At 37.8% G+C, this 14085-nt stretch overlaps 1 protein-coding gene across 1 annotated transcript; it reads right to left on the bottom strand.

Annotated features, from left to right (window-relative positions):
• Positions 1-3816: 3816 nt before the first annotated feature.
• Positions 3817-11045, bottom strand: cdo1 (cysteine dioxygenase, type I). The gene is made up of 5 exons (XM_022192300.2): positions 10787-11045; positions 9567-9644; positions 6478-6635; positions 5968-6137; positions 3817-4833 (listed from the first exon to the last, which is right to left on the bottom strand). Exons 1-5 carry the CDS (start codon positions 10954-10956, stop codon positions 4804-4806), a joined length of 606 nt encoding a protein of 201 aa, XP_022047992.1. The 5' UTR covers positions 10957-11045; the 3' UTR covers positions 3817-4803.
• Positions 11046-14085: the final 3040 nt, after the last annotated feature.

Consider the following 14085-nt stretch of genomic DNA (forward strand, 5'->3'; position numbering starts at 1 on the left):
CCGCTGTTAAATGTTTGTTGCAGCTTGTGAGGAGTCTTTTACATCGCCATGGAGGAATTCTGGCCCACTCTTCTCTGCAGAATAGTTTTAATTCAGTCACATTAGATGGTTTTTGAGCATGAACTGTTCTTTGAAGGTCTGGCCACAGCATCTCAATTTGGTTCAAGTCCAGATGTTGACCCAGCCATTCCAAAACCTTCATTTTGTCCTTTTTGAGACATTCAGAGGTGGACTTGCTTGTGTACTTTGGGCCATTGTCATTCTGTATAAATCACGTGTGCTTGAGCTTTGAGTGGGATATTCTCCATTAGGATTTTCTGATGGAGCAGAATTCACGCTCCATCAATTATGATAAGTCATTCGGGCCCTGTAGTGTTAGCTTTATGCCCGATGTAACGGGACCCATGTCTTCCAGAAAGTTGCACCTTTGAGTTCACAGGCTGTTATCCGAAAAGTCTTGGGGCTCATCTACATTTTTTATTTTTTATTTTTGCAAATGCCAGACAAACCTTTTTGTTGTTTTTGGTCAGGAGTGGTTGTGGGTGACCTCCTGCATTAGATGTCCTCTGGAGAAACATTGGTAGGCTGGGAAAGTTCACCACTGTTTCATGTTTTCTCCGCTTGTGGATAACAGTTCTCACTGTGTTTTTTTTTGGAGTCCCAGAGCTTCAGTAATGGCTTTGTAACCCTTTCCAGATTGCTAAATGTCAACTTTTCCACATCTGTTCTTTAGAAGGTGTCATCATGTGCTGCTTTTTGAGACCCAGTGATTCACAATGCCAGACAGGTTCTATTAAGATTCAACAAGCCTGGTGGTAATCATATGTGAGCGTGACTGATGAAATTGAACCCAACTGTTAAATGAATTTGGCTATTTGGTAGAGTGGTAGCTTGGGGGCATTTACTTTTTGAACCAAGCAAGATGGGCTGCAGAGCATTTTTCATTCAATAAATGAAATCATTTGAAAACAGCTTTTGTGTTTTCTTGGCTACCTTTGTCTTGTATTAAAATTAGTTTCATGACCTGAAGCATTTAAGTGGAGCACATATGATATGACGATATCCGTAGGGGGCCAAATACTTTTTCACAGCACTGTACGGTAACATGAGATCAACTCAGATTTCAAGTCAATACAGAGAAGCTTTTAGCAGACAAACCTGAAAGAACCTTCTGGCATGTTTTTGTGTGGTGTGAGACTTTAATGGTGATATAAAAATAAGACAGTGCAAAGCAAGGACTTTATCACTGTAATAAAAAATGAACTGCTTATGTACTATTTGTGGTATGAATGAGTGTTTCACTATCAGTGTCCTGAGGACACTATGATAAGTAAGTTATCAAGCACTTCCGCATCTTTCGGTGTTATAGAAGCTTCTACAACAGCAGCTTATTGTTATCACCACAGGACACAGTCCAGACTCTACTTTGCACTTTCAGTCTCAGCACTGCCAGAGCAAAACAAGGTGTTAGAAAAACTGTGTGAAAACTGCTGTCATGTTTTATGGTCACCACCATAACCACTGAAGCAGCATTAACAGAGGTCCAATTGGTGAGGAATTGTGAACAAAAGTGAACACAGTGCGACACAGCAAACGAAACACCAAATGAAAACTGACACATTTCCACTTCACTAAACCATAGCTGCTCTTTTGAGCCAAACCGTCCTCTATCTGGGCCAGGAAAAGATAACTTCTAAGGTCAGCGTGTACACTGAAGAAATTACATTACATGATAGTTGTTTTGCAGAAACTTTTGTCCACAGATGCTTTTGTTTGTGCATTTAGACTCTGTAGGAACAATGTGTAGATGTCAAAGGGGGAAATTAAAGGAGTCACCACTTCGAAAACGGGTCAAAATGTAAACTGCATGGACAAATTATAAATAATAAAAGGAATAAAAGTTTGTTATTTTGACAAACAAAACAGGTGATTAAATGCAGCAAAACAGTAGTAGAGATTTTAAAGTGTAAAGCACAACCATCATCACTAAATATGCCTAATGAAGTTTCTGCTCTATCCAGAGTCACCAGGGCACTGAACTTCAAAATCTGTTGCACATCGAATGTTCTTTCAGAATTTCAGAAACAATCCCTCTGACAGTAGTTTTACAACCTGATGAATTTATAGGTTTATTATAACCCATGACAGGAGCTACACAAACAAAACAAGCAATATATTAAGAAGAGCTGTAAAAATGCAGCTGTTCTAAATGAGCAGAAATGTTCCTTTTAAAAAGAGTGCAGCCACTTGTTTTATTAGACAGAACTATAAGTACAGTGTTGGTTTACAAAAGTTTTAGACTGGAGTTTGCTGGTTATCTATACATTATATCACCACAGACTAAGACATCAGTAGCATTTACAAGTTTACAGCTGTAAAATCTGTTCAGTCAGATTAAGATTCAGTACAAGAAGCCCCACATTCTCTGGTCAGTCCTGATGAATCAACATCCAGTAAAGCTGACACTACACTATTCCAGCTATATTGACGTATTAATCTTCAGATAGGCTACTCATGGACACTAAATCAACCAGCTAAATATCAGAAATTATCATTAGATGACGATAAGCCTTTTAGCAGATAATAATTATGGCCTCTAATAAAAAACACTTTCCTTCTTGGGGCAATCGAAGCTGTCGCTTTATCATTGCGTAACACTGGCAGTGGGCCACGGCAGGGCTGACCTGTTGCAGACAAGACTTCAGATTTATTTAACAAACTCATCTCCCTGATGCACCGTGTGCTCTCAGCAAAGGCAAATAATGAAGAGATTCTACTAATGACGTACGTTTGACGTTTAAACAAACTGTTTGTTTTTGTCACCAGTTTGAGGTTGAATCTCAGCCAAATGCAGGGTTACAGAAGATCATTTCAGATGACACCATTTATTTCCCTACTTTTTTAGCATGAATGTATATCTTTAATGAAAACTGCCATTTGTACTGGCTTCCTTGTCTTTATACAGGTACATTTATATGTCCTAGTTCAAATAGAAACCAAACTACGATGTCTATTTCAGCCCCAGTACAGCCTCTTCTTCGTCTTTTCCTTTCAGCTTTTCCCTTCAGCGGTCGCCACAGCGAATCAGTTGCCTCCATCTAACCCTGTCTTCTGCATCCTCTTCTCCTCAGCCCCAGTGCAGCACTATCTTCATATAAATATACAATGTGGGATCAAGAAGCCACGGATTTCTGCAACAGACACTAAAAAATAGTGCAAATTAATAGAATGATGTGCAATTTAGCCCCACATACTGCTACCTACTCTGTTTTCTGCTCAGTCTGCAGTAGTCTGGCTAATATGTGCGACTGATATAGAGGGCAAGGTGAAGTATTAATTGCTCGGTAGTTCAAAGGAATGAAGCTTTGCACATACACTCCTTGCCATCCTTGGTTATCTTTCGAATTAATTCACGAAAAGATGTTTGCTCTGACACAGACATCCATGTCTCGTACTTTAATACTGTAATCAGTGTACCATTGGCATAATCTATTTATTAGTCAGTATACTGCCTGTTCAATATTTCCATCAAACCAAAGTACAGATAGAAAAACACACAAGTGCATGACTGGTGCCAAGCAGAGCTTATCAGCATTTCCTGAACTACTGTAATGCACTTTTATGTGACTATCACTGCGCTATTATCAAACTATGACCTAACATCCCATAAATATATTGCACCGTACATATTTGAGACAAAGAAATAATATTTTTCTTTTTTCCCTCAGCATTTGCTATGTATATATATATATATATATATATATATATATATATATATAAATATAACAGGAAAAAAGAAGACAGCACAAAATGAAGTTATGTGAAAGAATAATGGTGTTTAATGTTCGACAGTTATGGCCAGATTTATCATTTACTGCATTACAGAAACCATGCATGTATTTGACAGTGCTATGAGAGGTGCTACGCTGTAAAGCTACGTACTATATAAATACAGCTACAATCAAAATATGCCAAAATCCTGAGAAAAAAGGAAGAGTTTCATCTAAACACATTGCCTGCTAACAATACAAAAGATTCTCTCCTCAAAACCTCTCTTGGCCAGAACTTTAGTATGAACACATTTTAGGAGCTTTCTGATTTCAACACTCCTGCAGTGAACAGGATACCCTGCAAATAAATTACAAGCATCGCACTTTTAAAAACAACACAACTCTAAAGCTTTACATTTCTTCTCCCGAATGCAAGTAGAACAAACCTTTTTTTCTTCTTTTAGTTAGACTGTACAAACAATGTGACATTCCATGACAATTTCCAACAGGCGTTAAGACAATTTTGAGTGGTATAAATCGACAGTAAAGACAGCTATAAAAATACTCCATTGAGAACAGAGCTACTGATTGCAGAACTGTTTTCTTGAAATATAAAATTTAAGAGAAACATTATATATCCTCCTTTTTTTCAAATGTTAAAAACTCTTTGACTATGGGCCATAACCTTACAAAAGTGTGGTTACACAGGTCAGGGATGGACAGGAATGTTGTTATTGGGAAAGGGTCTTCTCAGGCCCAGCAAACAAAGGGCAGATTCAATCCATGTCCAAGCCTATTCATGCATTCGTCCTGTGCTCATCAGTATTTGCCAAGCTCACACTGGGCAGCGATAAAGCCATTCTAATTACTGGGGTGTCCTTTTGAACCAGCCCGCTCCTGATTTTTAAATGGGTTGCTTAGTCGTAGTAGGTCCACATTTCGCCTCCCCAGCAGTTTCCCTTCAATCAATTTCATAGCATTGTCATTTTTAAATGCAACCGTCTTCACCGTCTGGAGCCTCCTTTGGTGACCTTTAGTTGTTCTCTTGTGAAACGGTGGTCTCCTGAGAGAAAGATCATATGGAAAATGTGGAGTTAAGTCATTGCATCTCTTTTAAGTCCAAAGTTAAACCAGGACTACTCAAAGTCAGGTTTTTCAACGTAATATTGCACCGAGTGGCTATTTGAACCCAAAAAACAACCTCAGACCACATCGGTTGTTGAGCGCAATGAGTGTATGTCAACTCAAGTTCATAGTGTACTCACACTCATGTTCTCCTACTATCTTATCTCCTCTGTTCAGTGTTGCAATCTAATGGACGTAACAGTGTTATGGTCAAGGTATGCTTATACAACTTGCAGATTTCAGATAAGGCCGATGTTGTTGGCAGAAACCCTTTACTGCAGCTCCTGTTGTTTTACCTCTTAACGTATCATATTATGTCACATTATCTCTACTGTAATTCAATATGTGTTAACTTTTGGAATTTCTGATTTTATTTAACGGTTAAATTGGACTAATTTGATTCTTATCTGCCATTGATATTAAACACTTTCTCAAATGTTTTTGCTAAGACATGATGTTACAACATTTTTAAAGCATAAGCAATTCGAAAACACACCAAATGGTTAGGAAATGGAAACCTTCTGTTAATTCCTGAGTCTTTAGGGGTGCTGCTTTAACTGCTCATAGGCTCTGTTTAATGAGAGCAGCAATAAACTATCAAAACTTCCCACTTCCTGCTAATTAAGTAACTTTGAGGGGTGGAGACGTCTGTGTTCAGCTAGCAGTTTGTAATTCTGCTGTGTGTGGTAGTGTACCATAATATGCAAGAAATAACTCCAAGAACAGGAGTGTGCTGATCGTTTGCTGCATTGATTTGTAGATTTGAAGTCTCACAATGTGCTTTGTAATGCAGTGATGCATTTATATAAGCAGATCTTTAGCACAAATCATGAACTGTACCTCTGAAAAGGAAGATCTTGTAGGGGTTTGCCATGTTATAAATAAAAGTTTCTGCTTACTGTCGCAACATCGCTGACTCTGGGATTAGCCTCCCACATTTATAGTTTCAAAGCTTACAGGCCCACAGAAAAGGATTTTGCAAGGAATATAGGTCAAAAGAACAGCTTTTTTTCTTGATTAACAGCAACTTTCTTTGAATGTGAATGCATCAAAGTCATAAAAAGTTCCTTACAAATGAAGTCCTTTCTCCGTATTTGCTCCAGAAGGTCATCTTGACAGTGTTCCTGTGTCCTGTACGCTGGTCAAAGGTCTGGCAGCAATCGAAAGGGGGACTGTACAGGTGCAAGCTCACTGCACTCTCTGTGTGGCTGCCATTTTCCACACGATGCAGACCAATGGAGTCTAAAATATGCAAACACACACACACATGCATGGATGAGCAACATATGTACATAGGAGTTTTTACCACTGAAATGCTCTGAAATAGGACAGAGTCACTGGATGCTCATGTGCCTCGGCTTAGTTGAAACGTTAGACTTTATAAAACTGTACATTTGGAGGCACTAGTTTCGTTCATTGTATTTCACACACGCTACTTTTGATTGTTAGGATTTATTTTGGGACAGAACTCTAGGTTAGAGTCTCTTTGTGTTTTCACGTTGCCCTAATGCACAAACATGCAGATATCAATAGATGTAAGTGGCATTAGTACTGAAGGAACATAAAATCTTTCATTTCTTACCATTTATGTAAGCAACCCTGTTCTCCTGCAGGATTCTTTGTGACTTCTGGACCATGTCGCCCTTCGCTTTGCTTTCGGGCCACTCAAAGAGCGTCTCCTTCAGCTGACCCTGCAGCAGCTTCATGAAACAATGGGAGTCTGTGTGGTCGTGGATGCTACTGCAGAGCGTTAAAGGAAACACAAGTGTGCTGTGTCAGAATCTGTCAAGACTCTGAGCTCTTTGTGACATTTAAAGGAGAAGCAAAGTTGAAAGATTATCTAGAAAGGTAAAAATATCTGGGGATTAACGTGAGACACTTTGGGTCCTGGGGTTTGTGTTGTTAGAAGCTCACAATGAGAATACTGTGAATAAAACCTGTTAGACATCTATACTTGTAACCATTAGTCCTACCACATTCCTACTACTGCATCTTCTTAATGATAAAGCCAAAAAACACCTAGAAACATCAAGTCTTTACGAGAGCAACGATGCATGTTTTACCTCAAAGTGAATTTAATAAAACCACTTGTTAACAGTGGTAGATTCTTACATCCACCAGTTTTTCCAAAAGTAGATAAATTAATAGCACTACAGGAGGGTTTTGGTTAAAGAAATGTTTTTTTTCTCACATGAACAACAGCAGCTTATGAGTGTCCTTTAATATATCATTTCATGAAAAGTGTCCTAAAGGTTTGCAGCACATCAAAAAATGATCCAACTTGAATAAATGCATTATTTTTAAGTGTTCAGGTGACACTTGAGTGCAAAGTAGGGCATGCAATAGATTTCATCAAATAGTGTCTATTTACACAACATTTCTGTCAGTGACTAGAACACTGGACTTCCATATCTTTGTTGACATAATAATTGCCAGAGAAAAGCCCTTGATTAAAGTGGCAAACAGTACAAAACAATCGGATTATTCAGAAAATGTATTCAATTTGTTTAAATTTGGTAATACATGAGACTGTGTTAACACACAATAATATTTTAAAGAGATTTCCAGTGTGTAAGGTTCGCGGTCGCCAAGTCGCCCGAAGCGACCAGAACGATGCCCGGGCGATAAACAGATACACTTTATACATTTCTAATCGCCCGGCCGGGCGACAAGCGTTTTATAAATAAATAAATAAATTGAAAGATTTCTAACCTTTCGCTTTGTTCTGCGCAGGCAGTGTTCCCAACTTAGCGACTTTCCAAAGCGTCCTAGCGACTTTTTTTGTCAAAAGCGACTAGCGACAAATCTAGCGACTTTTTCTGCCGTTTTGGAGACTCTGATAGGAAAACTCGGATCATTCTGCAGTTACTGTTTTCAACGAGCAGCAGGTGCTGCTGTGAGCTTCTCCCCCTCCCAAAGCACAGGCTGTCAGTCCAGTAACCCCGCAGCAGTCTCAGTGTCTGATTAGAGCAGGGCTCCAGACTGCGACTAAATGGTCACATTTTGCGACCAAAATTTGAGCGAGTGCGAGTGAATTTTTCATCTACTCGTGCAGGTGCGATCAGTAAATTTGCCGATTTTTAAAAAAAATTACTATTGAGTATTTTTTGTTGCTGACAAACTTCTGCTCCACACTTCAGCCCAGTAGACAGTTATGCGCAAATGAGCTGGTTTACCAACTGACATTAACTCCAAAAGAAGAAGAAAGGAGACGAATATAGTGAGAGCGGGGGGGCGAATAACGGTGAAGTTCATGCTGTTTCACAAAGCTTTCATTTACGTTCAGCCTTATTTTGAACACAAAATAAGCCTGAACGCTCCTTTCTTGCCCTTGTCTTCCTGTGCTGCTGGAATGGTCACAAAATAAAAGCCTGTAGCATTAAAAATATACCTTCAAAATAAAAGCCTGAAAGGAACGGTTATTTTAGCATTAGCAAAACAAAGTCTTGCCAAAATTGATGAACTGATCAACAGACATTTATAAGAGTAATTTACGCGCGATTTGGTATAAATACATAACGTGCACATGCATAACACATGCCTGTACTCAGCACAAGCTCTTTTTATTAGAGATTTCATCTGTCGGAAATTATACATCAACTGAGCAGCCTTGGCGGAGTACTGCACTTTCTAAGTGCTTTTCTTGTTATGTTTTGTCAAGTGCTGCACAGTGAAATGTTAATTGAAAACATAGTTTCTGCATTTACTATGCAAGTATTTATCAGTAATACAGTGAAAATGAGGGGAAATGTGAATATTTACTTTGCAAGTCGATTTTGGTGTGCGCCCCTAAATTTTCTGGTTGTGCTCCTAAAATTTTAAGTTAGGGGCCACTGTGCTCCTAGGAAAAAAAGTTAGTCTGGAGCCCTGGATTAGAGGACACATCACTCCGCGGCCAGACGGCAGATGAATCGCGCATGCGCAAAGTCACTACAGATCCCATCCAGACTTACGGAGCGGGATATAAATGAAAATGTTTCTTCACTGTCATACTAAAATAAACCACAGCATTTAGTCTCTAGTACAAAAACATATTTTGGGTGTTTTATACTCACTTTTTGGTCTCTTCCACAATGTTATTCCTCTCTCCTACAACGTTGATTACAATTACATGCAAACTGGGAAATATGCAAATTAGGCGATGACGTCATTTAGCGACTTCTAGCGACTTTCCTTACTGAGGAGTTGGCTACACTGTGCGCAGCTTTGAGATTCAGCAGGGTCCGTGTGGAGGTTTAGCAGTTGCTGGGCTCAAGAGACTGGCACAATTTGAAGATGTTGATGAGTTGATGCAGATGGACATCTAGTTCAACTAAGTTGTGATTGTAAAGATAAGGAGACTGATTTTTTTTGTAATGAGAGACTGATTATTTCGATTCTAATGGTAAGCAGGTTGTAAGAGAAGAGCTCATTAAAAGAAATTGACTTCCTGAGAAGTTATATATTTTTTTATTTTATGTAAACAACGTGAAGTATGGGCCACTAGTTTTTTGTACGGGCTACCAGAAATTTAGATTTGGCAGGAGTTGGTGGCCCGTATTTTCCTGTACGGGCCACCAGAGATTTTGACGAAGCTTACACACTGATTTCTTGATAATATAAATAATAAGCCATCATATTGACATTAATATTTCAAGATCAATTATTCTTTTTCACATGAAAGTATCTCACCTGCCGTGGCCTTCACCCCAGCAGAGAATCATGAGGTTGAACTTCCCGTTGCCCCCATCAACCAGGTTCCTTGTGTATCTGCAAAAGAGGTCAGTTTGTTACATTAACATGTCATCGTATGACACAATATTCATCTTTGTTGCATTTGTGATGAAAACTTAAAGTTTGTAAATGACATTCAAGAGGAAGTTTGGAAACTTTTTATTGCAAAACGCACTGGAATTGGAAAGTGTTTTAGTCAAGTTGAAGCATGAAACAGACACAATTGCTGGTTTGTCAGAGTTAAACTTGAACGTGACTCTTCAAGCATTTTGAGGTTTATTCGATTGCAATGTCCAGATTTGATCATTTGATTTTCACTTATTTAGATAATGTCAGTTTTCCACACAGAAAACCTGCATTTGATGACTGCTGCTTGAGAAAAAAACTTTTGTGGATAGAGAAGCTACAAATTAAATGTGTCATCTACACGAATATCGATCAGGATGACTTTTTTTTGCCAGAGAGAACATCCACTACCCTCCCCTTCGTGCCACAGGCTGGCCAGTGGCCCTGGCTGTTCTCTAAATATGTTCCGTCACCCTGCACGTTTTGTGCTCTGAAATGAGTCAACCTCCAAATATTTTTGAGGCAGCTGAAGCTCCATGGTGGAGGGTCAATCCCTAAAAAAAAAAAAAAGAAAAAGCTGGCGGGTGTGTTTCCTTTCTGGGTGTTGATTGGATGACCCCTTTCAGCCACCCTCCATTGAGCCTCACAGATCAAAACACTGGGAGCTTTTTCAATAGAGCAGCCACACAGGAGCCCCCACTGCAATGAGGAGTAAACACTTTTCCATGTGTTTTTTCATGAATAGCTACAGAAATATAAATTATGCAAGCTAATTATTTTAAATTCAAGCAATCTAAGAGGAAATCTGCTCTTTAGTATGTAGAAAGCAAATATTTTTCATTCAAATATGATATTTTAAAGAGGATAGTCACTTCTATTAGGAGATTTTATCTATAAAGCAAACTTGTTATAAGTTTAAGTGAAGAGTGGTTTCTGAATTCAGCAACATAAAATACATACTCAAAATAGATTTTCTCTTCATTTTTTAAGTGATAGCACAAATTAAAATGAGTTAAAACAGCCCATCAGATCAAGGTGCATCAGTAGAATAAATGTGTAATATCTGAGTAGCTACTAGAAGGTTATAAAACACAACTTTTTTTTCTTTTTACCTGTACTGGTCAAACTTTGCATATTTCTTCCATTCCTGGGGCTTGCTCTCATATGATTCCATGATGTGCTGGACCTCCTCCACATTGATGCAGTCACTCTCGAAGATCTTGTGCAGGATTTTGATCAGGTCGTCCAGAGTTTCTGGCTTCACCACCTCAGTCTGCTCCATCTCTGTATTTTGCAGTTTGCAGATAATTTCTCTCGAGCTTAAGAAAAAATAACGCTCTCACAGCAGATTGTTCTTCCAAACTTTGCACAGTGCTTCACTTTTTATAGGCTAGCGCTGCAATTTGGGGGCGAGCTGGTGATGGACTGTACCATTATGGAAATGGGTGAACGCCCACAGCTCAGAGTCCAATTTAAATTAACTTTGGCATGAAATATAGCACAGAAAAAAATCACACGAGGCAGCATTTGCATCTCACCTCCTCTGTAGAAATAACTTTAAATTTATTTGATGTGTTTTAATAAAAATGTGCCATCATCTCACAGATTAACAACTTGGACTAATCCTCTTTGAGCGCACCACGTTGTCACAAACACAACCTCTCTTCTCCCCCCTTTCTCCCCATTTCTTTCTCTCTCTCCCACTGAGGCTTTCCTCTGACAATAGCTGTGCAGCTTCTTTCTGTGGGTCTCAGAAACTCAACAGCTCAGTGGCCAAGGTGTGTGCAGAGAGGAGGCTCACAAACAAGTGGAACTGGAAGAGACAAACGTGGGAAAAAAGGACTTTAATGATATCAAGGATGGTTTTGGAAACAGAGGGTATAATTTGTGCTGGTCTGAGAGTCCAGCTTCCTATTTTCAGACCTTTAATCATCCTTGTTTTGGTTGTATTTAAGAATGTGTTCAAAAGCATGACAAATAGACTCATATATATATATATATATATATATATATATATATATATATATATATATATATATATATATATATATATATATAATTTAAAAAAACCTGTTGAAATATGTAAAGGGAAGAAAAACAGACTCAAGAATGAAAACTTGTGTCCTCATCTTCTGACTTATTGTTGTCACACCCAAAAAACGTTGTGTCCGGTACACGATGATGGATTATGCAATAAGGACATGCCGGCTTTGTGGGTGTGAGTGAGCGTCGGTGGAAAAGTACTAAAGTACTTTAGTCTATGTTATGTTATGATGAGATAATATGCGGTTAAATGGATCAGAAAATAAAGAAAAGTAACCCAAAAATAACCCATTGTTAGGGAAAATGTGCATAGAAGTAAAGGCTCTTATTTGGCATTTGAGTCATCTGCATTTGGGTGGATCCAAACCTGTGCAGCGTTGCTGTCTGAGATGAAAACTGCTCCAGTAGAGAGAATCTACTTCTAAACAAACAAGAGAGCAACCCAGCTGAATGCTTTAGGTTTCTACCTCCCTGTGCATTGTATATCTTCAAAATCACACTCAACCATATGCTTTTGATAGTACAGCCAGCATCCTCCCAGTGGGATGTTTCTGGAGTTGTTTCTCAGTCACTCCTCTCTCACATTTTCACCATAAATCATTCCTATACATGCAACACATTCCTTTTCAGACGTATGCAGGCCATTTACTCCCAGTTCTCCACCTGTTTCCCTGTTTACCGAATATGTGTTGTAAGTGTGTCAGGGTGTTAAAGGAAAACCCTCTCTGGCTGAGGGAGAGTGATTTTACTGGAAGCAGAAAACGGGAGAACTTTCCTTGCATCAGAGATTGAGCCAAGTTTTCCTCTGAGCTGCCACATCATCAATACCAGATGTACTTTTGCTCCACCTTCTGGCTGAAACTGAGCATCTACTTTAACCAGCCAGGACCATCCATACAGAATGACAAACTAAAGCTCTTCTATGAGAACAAATAATATTTATTGGCTAAATGCAAAGTGTTATTTAAACAGAACACAGTTATATGCATTCATTTTATCTCTTATTTCTGCTCAATTTTGATTAATATAGAGTAGAAACAGTGGCAATAAATGGTGGTTTAAATCTCCTATTTAGGCCTTGACACATTTTTCCCACAACATAAAGTAAGTAACTTGCTCTCACACTGACATATATCTAATCCAGAATTGCTTTGTGAATCTGAAATATTTCAAAACTATGCCATAACAATTTGGACATGGATTGTTCTTCTTAACCTTCAGTTGCTTTAGTAAATTCATTGATCATCCTAAACATATTGCTTTGATTTTGTCTGCTCATGTTAACAGCAAAAGAATTACTGACTTTCTAAATAAATTTGTCTGTTAGAGAAAGTATGATATCCATGAAAGAAACTGTACAAAATCACTAAAGATAACCACTCACCTCATATTAGTATTTGATTTTTGATAATTTCATTTGTTTATTTTCATCATCATTCTTTTCAGTCTGTTTTTAAGTTTGTGTTTATTGTGAATGCAGACTTTATGCCCAGCAGTTGTTTCTCTCAATGTACTGTAGACACACTAATAATCAACAATTTCTATTTATTGATCCCTGAAGAAAGCTGTTACACCGTTACAAAGAACACAGTGTCCTGTTTGTTCACAGTAGAAGCAGAATTAAAATACAGAATTTGTTTTGCCAAATGAGCTGCCAGCACATTTACTGTTGTTTTATGGAACTGTTCAATTTTGATCTGATAGATTTAGCATTAAATAACTGAAAATATCCTACGTTTACTATAGATACAGCATTCAATAATAGACAAAGGATTTTTTAAAGTTATAGATGATTATTCACTGTGGAGATACTGGCTACTGGTTAGGATTAAAATACTAAAAAAATTGTTGATGTTTTTGTTTTGTTTTATTATGTTTTGTTATTAAATTGTGGTTTAAGTGTTTGATTCATTTTTCACTAAAGACACACCAATAAATTATAGCCCATGTCCGTTTTTAAAATACAGATTTTCCTCATCATTAAAAAGTAGAAAATGCCCTGTTTTTTTCACGATAGATACATGCCCAACTTGTTATTTTTTTTTTTTTAAATAAGCTTTGTTGTATTTAATTCTTTTCTTTTGGTTTTACTGTGGACACACAGGTAATTAAACGTCATTTTCTTGGACAAAATCATGTGCATTTACTACTATCTATGGATTTATTTAGCATTTGCATTTTCTATTTGTAGATTTACTAATAAATGACAGAACACATCCTATTTTCTTACATTTTATACACAAAACAACAACAACAACAATAATAATATAAATGTTGAGAGTAAATATAGAGAAAAATATAGAATGTCACTATTATTATTCATTTACTTATTTTTGCTGAACAAGTTTTTAGGACAAGGTTGAGCTGC

The sequence above is a fragment of the Acanthochromis polyacanthus genome, chromosome 7, assembly GCF_021347895.1.
Source record: "Acanthochromis polyacanthus isolate Apoly-LR-REF ecotype Palm Island chromosome 7, KAUST_Apoly_ChrSc, whole genome shotgun sequence".
NCBI lineage: Eukaryota > Metazoa > Chordata > Actinopteri > Pomacentridae > Acanthochromis > Acanthochromis polyacanthus.